The 15,023-nt window shown below is 29.4% G+C and overlaps 1 protein-coding gene across 1 annotated transcript in view; it reads right to left on the bottom strand.

Annotated features, from left to right (window-relative positions):
- Window positions 1–1,942, bottom strand: part of LOC142317825 (synaptic vesicular amine transporter-like) — a 100,816-nt gene extending 98,874 nt beyond the window's left edge. The window contains exon 1 of the mRNA XM_075354376.1: window positions 1,938–1,942. Coding sequence (XP_075210491.1) covers window positions 1,938–1,942 — 5 coding nt within the window. The remainder of the gene's footprint in view (window positions 1–1,937) is intronic.
- Window positions 1,943–15,023: the final 13,081 nt, after the last annotated feature.

Raw genomic sequence — 15,023 nt, 5'->3', positions numbered from 1 at the left:
ACCCCCCCACCATTGGATGATACCGCTTTGGAGAAATCTGTTAAGATTAAGTCGCCGCTTAAGTAGATGGAGAAGCGTCGGATGAAGGTGGATGGGGCTGAAGATTGCTGCTGGATTTAACTTGCTGGGATTGGCTCTGAAGCTGTGTGCCCGCCCATTTTGACTACTGATGTTGTTGGGGTTGCTGACTTGTACGATGCAGCGTTATTTTCTTTCCTCTCTGCAGCGGTGCCATTCGGCCATGTGTGATTGGATCAAGCAGCGTGGCAATCGTGAGAGAGGAGGCGCTATTGTTGACATGGATTCTCTGTTCTATACAAGAAGTTCTATTCTCAAGTCTATGCAAGAAGGTATTACGAATTGTGTGGCTGGTCGCTCCTATCTTTTGGGCCGCCTTTACGGATAGGAGGATTTTCGTTCTTTGATCGATGATGCTGTTCCTGCTCATGTGCCTACTATTTCCGCCTCAAGTTATGCTGCTGTGACCAGGCAACAATTGCTAAGCCCTCCGGCACTTTGCTTTGCGCCTAATTCACGGCTATAGCCTGCTCCGGCTTCTGGTAAGGTTGTTTTTGTGCGTTAGGAGAAGAATGCTGCTGGTGAGTCGCTGATGGATTCTGGAGCGGCAGTGGCCTCCTTGAAGAAGCTTATTCATCCGTGGCAGGATTGTATTGTGGCAGGATGTATTGTGTTCGGAATCTTCGTCATCTGAAGCGGAGTGATGTTCTGTTGGAGACTGACAATAGTGCTGGTGTTTGATAAGATTATGAATTGCTCTGCATTGCGTAGGGAATATTTGGTTTTGTCCCGACAGAGGTCATTGAAACCAAGGACCAGGTTATGACGTGCCAGATGATTTGACGAAGGAGGACGTTTTGAATTCTCTGTATTCTCAGAATGAACTTACTAGGCCTTCTCTTGAAATTTTCGGCGGGCGTGGCGGGCGGCAGCTGTTTAATACGTTCTAACTGGTTTCAGAAGCCTGGTGACCTTGAGCGGCATCATCATTTACTGCATTATGGTGTTCGGTTAGGGTTTCGTTGTTCCTTGTGTGGTAAGGCCTTTGCTCAACCTCACATCGCTGCCTGTCATTATTCTAAAAGTCATGTTCTGCCTCTGGGTGTTTTTCAATTCGGCTGTACCTTTTGCTCTGGAAGTTTTCGTTCTCGTCTCGTCTTTCGATGCATTGTCAACATTGGCATCCTGCCGCTAGGCTGGAGGAGAGGCGTCGTTCTTTGTCTGTACCTGGACGGCGCCGTGGTGGTATCTGAAGTGCTGATGGGACGGCTGTTTTATTGCGGTATTTCGAGACTACTTCTGATATTGCTTCTTATACTCTTCTTTTTTTGGACAGTTTGCCGATGAAGACTGCGAAACAAGTTCGTGATAGTAGGCATCTCTTCGCCAGAAAGGTTTACTATCCCCGTTAGTGCCTGCTCTTGGTCTGGAAGCTGCTGGGTCGTCGTCGAGTACGTTAGATTCTGTTGAGGTCTCTGACGTAATTTCACTCTCCCTATGTCGATGACACTCCCCTGGGTTGTGAAATACCAATCAGTCGATGTGACCCAGAGGAGGAGGGGAAAAAAAAGAAAAAAAATAATGGGGCTGAAGAGAAATTGGCCAAGTGCAGGACGATTGCCTCGGCTGTCATGACTAGTATGATGGTAACTTTTCTCTCCAAGAAGAACGATTAATCTGAAGTTTCATTATTAAATGTAAAAGAAAAAAATAACTCAAAGTAAATTTCATAGGATGAAAGATTGCGGGGGGGGGGGCAATAAACTGAATGACTGCCAAAAAATATACCTCTGTACCGTTAGTATACTTAATATAATGAGAAAGATATCAGGACCGCATTTCCACCACAGCTGATATATAAAATACCTACTTGAGAAATACTTTTATTTAATTTTCTACCTAAACAAGCATTAACTTACCTCATTTTCTACACAAATAATGCAAAAAATATATATGATTTAACTAAATTCACTACAATACTATGAGAATGGATCACCTTGAAAAACGGCGAAAATAAGTTCAATAAAAATTGAGGGTGAAGGTAAAGTGATAAGTTGATCTATTCTGTGATAGGAATTCTGAAAGTGATATATGCCATGCCACTATGCATCTTTATCGAAAGGAATAAGAACGTTTTTATAACAAATTTATAAAATAATTTACAATGTAAAACTCAGTTTTAGATTTAAAAAAATGTAATATATACTATATGTATGAAAGATATGTTTGAAATATAAAGTTTTCGTACTATTAAAAAGGTCTAATTAGCTAATTACAATAACAATAAGCACCGTTTTACTAATAGAATATTTGTCAATTTAGGAAGTAAATAATAATAATAATTTCATATTCAACATTCTTTAAAAATTATATGAGTAAAAAAATATTGTAATGTTAATACAATTAATAAGAAAATCAAAGTGAACGTAACAAAAGATTAAGAAAAATTTCTAATTAATTTAATATTCAATTAAAAACTTTCAAGATTCGTTTAAACAATGATGTTTTTATAGATGAATTAGTACATTAGAGTACTGTACAAATAACGAAATAATACATTTTTAATTAAATATGACTAAATATGTATACTTTTTCAACTCTTTAAATTTTTAACTTTCATTATTATATGACGTTGGTTTGATCGTTATGAAAAGAAGCGTGTGTTTGAAAGTGCTCGAAATAGTAAGAGGAAAAAAGACGGTTTCTAGTACCATTAATAAAATACATAAGGAAACATTTTTAAGTATTGTTGTGTTTATTAAGTTCGCTCAAACAAATGTAACTGTTTTCTTCGTCTTGAATAATTCTGTACTTTGAAATCTGTAAGCGATATGTACTCTATCAGCAACATAATTTTTTTACATAAGTTACTGTATTCTGTGACAGAATAAATTTTTCTTTTATAAAGCTGTCTAGCGTTCACAAAACTTTTGTCATTACAGCTATTAAGATTTTATAATATTGCATTTCTATTTGTTAAAGCATCAAAAGACAGTAATGCATTGTAGGTTACATAGTTCACTACTTATCAGTCTAAAAAATTGTTGTATGCATGTAAAATACTTGTAATGCGTATCAACATTAATAAACTAAATAAATAATGTCAGTAATCGCAATTGACATTTTGCTGGATTTACAAATGACAGGTTCCCGTTTGGGTACATATCTAATTGCTACGTTTCTTTCTCAGTCTCTATGTATCACTCTGTTACAAATATGGCCATTTTAATCCTTGCCTGTTTTGAAAGCTTCTATGAACCGGCCTTTCAGATCAAAAAATTACCATATTTGGTATGTCTATTTGATATTTGGTATGCCCATATATTTTTACCCTGACAAGATTTTTGGATATATTTCATCTCAAACACAAATATATATATACTTTTTTCGAAATGAAATGTCGATTATACGAGTATATATATATTTTTTGTTTGAGATGAAATATATCCACAAACCTTGTCAGTTATATGGGTAAAAATTTAGTAGTGATAGATCGAGTTTTTTTGCTTATCCCGAAGAAAAAAAAACCCCTTCGTCTTTATATAATAGTGTAGATAAAACAAATAAAATCAAAGTGAAGTTAATTTTTTCATGTAAACATTTTAAAACTTCAGTAAAAATTGTCTTGTAAAGTACTTCAGCGGCAAGATTTTACCCTTGCTGGTCGTAGATGAAGAATCACTATATTTTCACTTAAATAAGGTTTTTGAAAAATATATATTAGCTTATTTTATGGTAGTGTTGATTGTATTTCATAATAAAAACGAACACGTTATAATCAGCATGACCTGAGTAATGAAAATGAAATAAAAATGCCATCTGTCAAAATAATAAAATGCATACAGGTTGACCATAACAAAAGTAGAACCTCATATTAAAGGAATCAGGTTTGAGATGAAATGTCGATTATATATATATATATATATATATATATATATATATATATATATGTACATATATATAATGTAATAGTGGAGATTTGCCGGTTGATGAAAAAACATTAATGAATTGTAAACTGTGAGTGTCATCACTGTGTGAGCTGGGTTTGAACTGATAGATTATGAACATCTAAATCCCAATTTCTAGATCTTTTGAGTTTCAAGGGTTAAAATTGATTTCTGAATTTTTTTATCCCCTGTTATTTTTTTAATTTCTCGGTAACAAATGAAAAAATCATCCTAATTATTGGTGAGTGTAAGCTTCATGTCAATAAAACAATTTATAGATTTTTGAAATTTGAACTTGAAAGGGGATGAAGAAAGATAAAAAAATCTCTAACAATGATTGCAAATTTTCCCGATTACGACTACTAGACGATATAGTCAGTAGATTTGGGCTTGCAAATATTCTTCAAATAAATATTTAAAAACCGTTTTCGGGATTTTTTTAATTCTGATTTTTTTAAGGGGTGAGAAGGCAATGTGACTCAACCAACACAGCCTCTGCCAACGTTACTATATATGTGAATGGCTGCATCTGCCTCCGGTTACTAGACTAAAAAACAAAATTAAAAGATTGACCGCTACGGGAAATGCAAGTAACCATATAGTGCTGGCGAAGCTGCGACGGGGAGCAAGTAGGCTATGAAGATAATAAGTGTTGAATTAAGTTCAGTGCAAGATAACATTTTTCTACCGTAGTAGGCTATATAAAAAGCTTCTGTTATGTCTGCTTGATTGACTTTTCGGCATGTTATTCAAAATCTTTATATAAGTTATTTTCTTCAAGAAAATAATAAATAATACGTGTGTTTTTTGTCAGAGATATTCAGTAAGATTAAATCTATTTTAGCAGTCTGTATTTCTGAATCTGATCCTTACTTATATCCTATGATTACTATTTTTGTAATGATTTTACTCTCTTTACTTTAATGCAATAATTGACATACCACTCAAATTTATTTAGGTACAATTTTGCTAGCTGTTGTTCAACGTTTGACTAATATTTCACAATACGTTGGCAACAATTAGTTTCTTAATGGACTATTCTTTATGTTCTGTATTTACTGTTACATTTATTATTTTTGAATATAGTCCAATTTAAACTTATTAAGCCTTATTAAACTTTTACTTGTTTTACAACAAAATTTGAATATTTAAAAAAATTAGTATGTTTTTTCAGGCTATTTTTTTAGTTTATTTTAGGTTACGAAGTGTACTGGAATTTTTATAAAATTATATAAAACCTTAACGACTGAGTTGGAAATATTTTATAAGTTTTGTATTTATTTGCATGTAGATTTTTTTTGGGCTTTTTCTAATCTACTAATGAATTATAAGACAAAACCATTTTTCTAATCATTAGCTTTACAGCACATTTGCAAGTCTACGGACCTTTTTAAATGGTAATCTAGTGTCAATCATTTTCAAAGCTTAATTTTTTGATGCAAATATTTTTTTAGATAATCTAAGAATAAGATTTTCATATCAGATCTCCTGATCAATAAATAAACAATACAAATTCAAAACCATGACACCTAATAATTTTAACCCTTTTAAAAAAATTACATTTTTTATCAACTTTTACGATTAATATTGTACTGTTATTGAAATGTATAGATATTTTTGCTAATACGAACTCCTTTATAAGATATATTGCTGAATTCAAAGTTCAAAAATTTTAACAGATTTTTGAAACTTTAAAAATTGTTAAATTAAAAATAATCTAACGATTACGTGTGTGTCATTTCTACTTTTTTTAACTACTCCAAGCTTTTCTAAATTTATTATATCAATTAAAAATGTTGAAGTAATTTTTTCCCAGTTTCCAGTCGCAATGAGGAGAGTACATGTAAATAATTTCACAAAATCGTTAAGGTTACGGTGTCGTAGACAAAATCGACGTCTGAAAATTGGCATATCCATCACACAGAAGCTCTTTTGAACCTTTGAACAGTAGACACAAATCGTATTATTATAACCGGCGGGCATCTGTCAGGAAGTTAAACGGAGGAATAAAATTGATTATAAGAAAACAACGTTTTCAGTAGTTTTTATAGGTATCGACTAACCGATAATAGATACGTCCCCAATTAAAAATTTGAATTTAATTTGTTTTAGGCTCTGATTAACAAACGGCAGAAAGCAGTGGAAAACTACAGATAAACTCTTCGCTAAACTTAGTACTTCTAAAACATAACAGCTCCTTGTGGGTCAGTTCTAAAATAATTATACAGAATTTATTCAGTTAGAAGGTTTTTTTATTTTATCAAGTCCGGCTCGGAGGTAAGCATTAGTGACTTCTACGATACGATTCTGCGTTCATTTTATAGATTAAAAATAGAAAGGAAAATCTTACGGTCAGAGGAGGAAAAATTACAACTGTAAGTTTGGCTCAATAAAGTAAAGCCTGAATTCAAAAATGTGATTTATTCTCACTAAAAACTTGGTAATTTCCCAGACGTATTTATTCTTTATTGAGATTTCAAAGTGCAGTTAAAAAACAGTAGAGGGTAGTGAGGATTCATTTACTATATTACGTTAATATTATACATTAATTTCAGTAAACTGATATATACATTGAATTTTTGGAATTTTTTCAGACAACTCGACTATCGGTTTGCTTGTATGCTAAAAACTAATAAGCGATAATCTGATTTCAATGAAACCTACGTATTTCGAAAGCTCGATTACCAAAAGAAATGATAAGGTATATTACATTTCAAAAATACTATAAGGCTGATCCCTTCTTTTTCAGAAGACTATTGCTAACCTCTTCATTATTTTGTTATAAATAATTCATTACTATCTTAATTAAAATCACGTGCTCCAACAAAAGAAAGATTACTGTTAAGAATTCACTTACACGATTTCATTTATATGAAATCAAAGAACTGAGTAATTAAGAGTGCTTTTTTGTACAAATTAATTTCTGGTTTTTTTTATTATTTTTTTTTTATTTATTTTAATCCTGCACAATTTATTCAAATATAAACATGACTTTTTCTTTTACAATATTAATTGTGAGAAATCTTAAGTTTTCCATATTAGTGGAAATCCAACAGCCTCAAGGAATGATTCTAAAATAGACCGACTGAGCTAGTTTGAAGTTGTCACACTGAGTATTTCAATATGTAAGCCTCCATAAAATATTTCATTCTTTAAAATTACAACCTATTTTATTCATGAAATGAACTGCAAGATGAAGAAATTAACTTTTCAAAATGATTACCACCTATTGAGAGTATATTCTACAGCATGTTGTGAGAATATTTTTAGAATTATGGAAGTTTTATGTATAGTTATAGTAAAAATATGAGAGATAGAAAGTTCAAGTTCTGAAAGAAACACAATTAATATAATAAATTGTGTTTCTTTCAAAGCAATATTATCTATAAAAAATGTAAGAGAATATCGAAACCCCTAATGGAATTACGAAAGAGATTATTTAGGTTATTTTGTATAAATACCGTTCTTTCAAAACTTTTTGTACCAAAATCCTCTAGAACCGAATGAAAAACTCTAGAATTGTATTTCAAATGATTTTCATGAGCCGCAATAAAATTTATTATGAATGAAAGCTTATATAATAAAACCAAAGTTAAAAATGATTACATAAACATGCTTAACAAACACATTACGTTATAATAAAAACAATTCTTTAAAATACTGGAAGCATTATTAATCTTAGATTTTAAATACTGCATATTACGATATATGTAAAAGCAATAAATTTTGATGTAAAAGGGACTGGCTGCTTTCAAAAACGGTTGTCGAGATTTATGCTACTTTTTAAAAATGTTATTCATCACCTAACTTAAATCAAAATCAAATATGCTCTGCTTCTGATTATCAAAGTTGAGAAACAAATTTGTGACAAATATACTTTTAAAAATCTTTATCTTAAATTGTTACTTTGAAAAGAGCTATTTCTTTTAATTCATTAATGAGTTATTTAACCACAAACTAAATATTTGATTTAAGATAGAAAATATTATTTTGGAATTTTAAATGTAAATTTGATTGTTAATTTGAATGGGATTTTATAGATTAGAAAGCAGTAATAATTTTAAGTACAGAAATATGTTGAATTTTCAAAACATTATATTATAGATAAAGTTTATGTTGTTGTTAAACTACTGCATAATGTGTGTCGACATCTACAAATCATGCAAACTATATCATTACCATTAAGAGACCAAAAAGTAAACCTAAATAAATAAATAAAAAGATTAAAGAATTTGTATATTTGAGTAAAATTTGTAATTTGTATTTGAACGGGAAAGATTTCCCTTTCGTTTCCCAATGCTGAAAAAATTTAAAGAAATATGCAGATAGAATAGCTGCTGAAAGTAAGAATAAAATATAAAATTGCTTACAAGACACGCCTGTTTGACAAAGATTTGACTTTTTTAAAGTGATTTCGAATAACGATTATTACAAATTCACTTAGTCGGTCTTGTTTACTTGATGTGAATATATAATTTGACGAGTAAGTAAAGAACGTCTGATATTTAAACTTGTATCTTAACATCTAACCGTTCAACTTTGGTGGAATACTTTGCAAGGTAGCCATGATTCTTCGGTTTCATTTGTAGGTTTAAGATAATTTAAATCCTTTAATGTAAAAAAAAAAAAAAAAAAAAAAAAAAAACTGTAACGCTAGTATTGAAACTACTCCATTTTTATTAAAATTAATGTTGGTTAAATACGTGATACATAATATAAACGTTTAAAAAGTATTAATTACTTATAATACAAGATCCGGTAGCTGATTTCTGCAGGTAAGTGTTTTTTTTTTTTAATGAAACTCAATTTAAATAAATGATTAATGATAATTTAATACATTATTGCCGAGTTGCTGAGAAAAAATTAGCCGCAATTACCTTTAGTTGAATATATTGTAATTAATTTATTTTAACGAATTGCAACTATATTTTTTTAAGTGAATTAAACGTCATTTGAAAGAAAATGACGAGAAGAATGTAAAAAAAATGGTTGCCAGTTCTCAGTCAGCCGCAATCTCCAAGTTGTGAGGTGCAAACAGGTATAATATTGATAATTATTTACTCCCAACGTAATTTAAAAAAAAACATTATATAGTAAATTGAAGTTTAATTTTTTCTTTACACAGTAACACATGGTTGCCTGTAAAAAATGGCCGCAAGTAGTGGTTGCCATTATTTGAACTAATTACATTTAGTTTGGATGAGTGTGAACGAGACTGAAGGAATGCGCGCGCTGCTTCATTTTGTAAACAAGAACGTAGCGCGACTATCATATACAGCAAAAATTAAAGTTCAATTTAAAAAAAAAAAAACACGATGAGCGTAAATAATTAACAATAATATAAGGACAAGTTTACACCTGGAAACTTGGAGGTTGCGGCTGACTGAGAGTTGGCAACCTTTTATGTCACATTCTTCACATCATTTTCATTCAAAAGACGTTTAATTCACTTTAAAAAAATATAGTTGCAATTCGTTGAAAGAAATTAATTACAGTATATTTAATTAAACGTAATTGCAGCTAATTTTTGCTAGGCAACCCGGCAGTAATGTATTAAATTATCATTAATCATTCATTTAAATCGAGTTCCATTAAAAAAACAGATTCCTCAGAAATCAGCTGCCGCATCTTAGGCTATTAGTCGCTGATCAAAAACATAATTTCTGCGTCATTATATTAGTAATTGTGTATATTATATAATGAAGTAAAAAAATAAAAGTAAAAGCGCATCATTTATTAAAAATATCAAACAAGACATTTTGATATTAAAAATATTGTTATTAATATTTTGATATTAAAAATATCTTACAAATTACTTCTATTTTTTTAAATATTTTGTACCGATTATTACTTTTCTGTTACTTTAGTTTATGTTTTGTATATTAACCACTTCTGATGATATGACCACAGGGCTCCATTGCTTAAAGGCTTTTTGTTAGCAGAAGTAAAAAAATCTATAATTAATGAAAATTATGAATCAAGCTGTTACTTATAATTTTAGAAAATGTGTGTGCTTGTGTAAATTCAGTAATATGCATAACGTTAAAGATTTGGTAAATTCCATTCACATTTAGAGAAAACCATCATCACACAGATCTAAAATTAAGCAAAAAATTCTATTTAAGTGAATAAAATACAAGAAATGGATTGTTACTTATAATAGAACTGAAAATTAATTTTTATTCATTATTTATTATTATAATAAGTCAGATTTAAGTAGAAAGGATAAATTAAAAATTTTATTGCTTATTTTTGCAGTAAATCTTATACTTAAGAAAAACCAATGATCCAAATACGAAAAAAAGTTTGTAAGATACTTTATGATTTGTTAAAAGTTTTGGAAGACACAAAACGAAAAAGGTTAATGAAGTAATTAAATCATTATTAGCTTCTTACCATTGAAAATGGCATTTTTTGTTTTTTTACTTTACCAATTTTTATTATTGATATTTGTTATGTTAGTAAAGATTAAGAAAGAATGACTGATTTCTCCTCGATTTGTTTTCCGTGATTTAATTTCAAAAGAATGTTGTTTAATAATCGATGAAATAACATTAAGAGTATATTAATAATAATTTCTTATTTATAATTAATAATTTCAGGGATAACGTAAGATTAGTAATATTATTAATTACATTGTTATTGCTGATAAAAATATTAACAAAGAAATAAAATTGGACAATATTGTAATGATAGTTATTAATCGGGATTTTCGTCGAAAAATAGTGGAACTTTGTAATATAGCGTTAAAAAACTACAGAACATTTTTTTATGTTTCTACAACAAACAATAATAGTTCTCAAGAAATTCTTGGGACTGAAAGAATGGAAACATGTGCATGGGTATTTACATGTTTTAATAGTCTTAATTAAATTGTTAATTAACTAATAATTAACTAAATTGTTAATTTAGGTGACTATCAAACAGTACTTATCAAGAAAAACTCCAGAAAAAAGATTTTTCAAGGAGATTTAAAAAAAAAATAAAATGACGATGTATAAACGTTTCGTGTTTTTATTTTCATTTTAAATTACCATTAAAAAATAAGGAAAGAGATTAAATATAACTTCCGAGTTTATTCATTAATTATTGTAACAGTTGATTTTTTACAATCAAAATCCACCCTTTTTTAAATAAATGTAATATTGCTGATTTATAATAATTTCATTCATGTTTGACGATTAACATTATATTATTCAATCAGTAACTTTTTAATATAAATATTAAATAATATTGAAAGAAAAAAAAATTAACGGGTATTGAATTAAATAAGACTATAATAGATCGTTAATATACTTACCTATTCTGAGAGCTCCTACTTGTTGCTATGATCAAGCAATTCTGTGCGTACAAAACCTTGTCACTCCCCCTCTTAAAAGTACTTATATGTGAAAGAGGGGATTACAAAGGGATGAGACTACGTACCTTTAATCGGACATTGATTTCCTACAGTAAGTTTCAATTTTTGAATTAAAAAAATTTCAGCATTTATTTTCGGTTAATATTGTGAAATATGCAGCTTTTAAAGTATAAAAAAGATTTGGTTGAAGGTGGTTATAAAATTATTGAAAATTAATATTTCATTTAAAAAGATTGTTTTATTATTTTTTATTTTTTGGTACATTAAGGAAGATTTAGGCTTAATAAAAAACATTGTAAAAATAAAAAAAAAATATTTCTTGCAGACAATTACGCTAAATTTGATTAAATCTTAAAAGTAATACCAGATCTGACAGTAATTTAAATAATTTTCAGAAAAGTTAAAGGAAAAACTTAGGCGTCTGCAGTTATCTTTAGACTGTAAATGTAAATTACGTAATTTTTTTTGATATCAGATTTATAGATGATGTACGCCAATATTTTCTTATGCAATGACATTTTTAATGTTTTTAGATATTTAAAGATTTCTTTTTAATTTATAATAATAAAGCCCCCCTCTATGAATCATGAGACCTTGCCGTTGGTGAGGGGGCTTGAGTGCTCAGGGATACAGAGTAGCTGGACCGAAGGTGCAACCATATCGGAGAGGTATCTGTTGAGAGCCAGACTAAGGAATGATTCCTGAAAGAGGGCAGCAGCTCTTTCAGTAGTTGTTAGGGACGTGAGTCACAATGACTTAAACGGCCATATCAACATCAATCAGTCCTCTGAGTACTGCGCAGCTGAAAGCAATGGAAAACTACAGCTGTTTTTTTTTTCCAAGAAAATGTGGCTCTCTGCATTTTCACACAACAATAATGGAGGCGCCTTCCTTGGTAAAATATTCCGGAGGTAAAATAGTCCCCCGTTCGGATCTCCGGGTGGGGACTACTAAGGAAGGGGTCACCAGAAAAATATGTAAAACAAATTGTTAGGGATGTAGGATGTAGAGGGTATACTGAAATAAAACGACTAGCACTAGATCTTGCAGAGTTGCATCAAACCAGTCAAATGACTGAAGACAAAAAAAAAAAAAATAAAGCAATTTAAAGGAAAAACGAAAGATACCAAAGTTGTTCTATGAATTTTTCAATATTGAAAATCTATTTTAATTTTATTTTAAAAGAAATAATTCATTATTGCAAAATAATGAAAGAAACTTAATAACAATTTATTTTTTGCAGAGGCATGAAACTACTTATACGTTTGTCTGATGATACGGGAAGTAACTGTATTAAAACACAAAATATTATAAAACTGGTGCATAAATGACAAGTAATGATAGTGCTTAAATGACTTATTTCCTTAATTTTTTCTTTTTTTTATGCTACAGGCTGCAGAAAAAAATCGTTGTCACTTCATAACACAGTATTGGAATAAAATCTACCTTATTCATAAAACAATGAGTGTCCACATTTTCTAGTTGAATTTCAATCATCTAATGTATCTATCTGTAAAAATTAACTTTAATAGTGTTAAAGAAAGCTCATAACGAAAGATTGATTTGTTACCACCCAAAGTTTGGGGTTTAGGATGAACTATAAGGTTGAGATTATGCAAAAACATTTTATTAAGACTGTTTTGTTTACCCCTGAATACTCCAGCTTATAGTTTGTATCTGCCAGAAACAAGGTACCCAAAAGTTTTAGTAAGGCATATTGTAAAAAAAATACGTTTTTACGATAAATGGAAAAAGCTTGTTCGAAAATATAGCGTACCACTGAATTCTATCTAACCAGAATTTAAATTGAATTCTGTTGCAGAAATGGTTAAGATAAAATGAAGTAAGACTACATAGGCATTTTGAAGAACAATCGAAATCGTTTAATTTACAAAGAACTAGACTTAGCACTTAATTACGAATGCAGTAAAGAAAATTTTTATTAAATTAAATGGTTTTGTAAAACAAGAGCCAAATTTAGTTATCTGAACATGTACTATTTTCGATTAATTATCGGCTTGTTCTATGTGTAATATGCAAAGAGAGGAGGACATTGGGCATTTGTGGTATTTTGTCCTATTCTACGGGAGATGAGGCTACAGTTTTTTTACAAGGAATTTTTGGAAATGGAGGATCAAAGCGGTATGTTAATGGAAGTGGTTGGCCAATATTAAAAAGGCTTGGAAATATAAATTTTCTTTGATTCAGGAATTTAATTTTTAAAAATAAAATTTTGTGTTTTTTTTTAGTTCTACAATCCCCCTGACGGTAATAGATCAAAGCGTATTGTCTTTTGTCAAATATTTTAAGTTTGATTGTTTATATTATTTCAATAAAAGCTGTTATTATTATTATTATTATTATTATTATTATTATTATTATTATTATTATTATTATTATTGTTATTATTATTATTAATTAAACTCTAGAATAATAATTAAATAATTCTTTATTTTTTAAGTAATGTAATAAAAAATATTAAATTTTTCAATTTTTGGGGTTGTTTGTCAGAGTTCACATTGTGTGAAACGTTGTAGGCTATATTCTCAACAGAAAAAAAAAAAAAATTTTTAAATAAACCGATATTTGTTTAGATTAATGTTGAGTAAATTCGCTGAAACTGAACTTCTCACTTAGGTGAGATAATAAGTATTAAACGAAAATCTCTCTGTACGAGTATATCAAATCCATATATAAAGTACGACCAAATCATACGACGTAAATCATTAATATAAACAAATCAAGTAATTTAAAACTTTTTTTTCTTATATTCTTTAGTTTTAATCAATAGGTCGTAATATCGTAATGTCGTCTAGTAAACGCAGCACTAGAAAGGTCAAAAGTTTATAAGTGATACTTCTGAGAAATAACGATTTTGGTTGTCTAATTAATATAAATAATAAAAAATCAATCCTTAAAAATAACATAGTAAATCAAAAGAAACAGAGAAATATTTCGGAGGAATAAAACTTAAAATTTCACACTTAATATGACGCAGTTCTTTTGTTCGAATGTTTTTTGTAATTATTGAGCTCAAACTCCAACGTTTCCTTTTGTTACCAAAATATAATATAATTTTTCATGCTTCAAAAAATTAATCAGTAGGATTACCTAAACACGAATATGTATAAAGAGAAATATTACACTACGTTAGAGGTAATTCGATATCAACAGAAGCTTAGAACAAACGAAACAATTAAATGCTTAAATATTAACATTGGAATTCAAAGTTAAATCTTACAAAAAAAGGATTCTTAGATCTTAAACGGAGTTTATAGGTTATACGAAAAGCTGATTATAAACCTAATATTTAAGTTAGTTTTATTATATTTTGAATCTTGCAATTTTATGTACAATGACTGTTATTTAACTGAATATTAATTAACGTAGTTAGTGCTACCTTTTTTTCATGAATACTAATTCTGCTTGAAAAATCCAAGATTTTTAGCAATTTTTTCCTCTATTTCCAGATTCCTCGGTTTAAGCAAGATCACTCTCAAGATCGATGCAAATCTATAACGTAGATTACAATACTAAACATGTTATAATCAATTTTTCAAAAAAACTCTCCTGATTTTTTTTAAGCCACTTTTCTTCTAAGCTAAGTAAGTAATGGTTCCTTCCTCTTCGCAGTCGTCCAGGCTTAACTAAGAAATTCCTCGTAAGCATTTCTCAGTTTATTTTATATGAGCTCACTA

This window comes from Lycorma delicatula, chromosome 1 (genome assembly GCF_047948215.1).
Source record: "Lycorma delicatula isolate Av1 chromosome 1, ASM4794821v1, whole genome shotgun sequence".
NCBI lineage: Eukaryota > Metazoa > Arthropoda > Insecta > Hemiptera > Fulgoridae > Lycorma > Lycorma delicatula.
The sequence above is the reverse complement of the archived record's forward strand: the minus strand, read 5'-3'. Positions and strand labels throughout refer to the sequence as shown.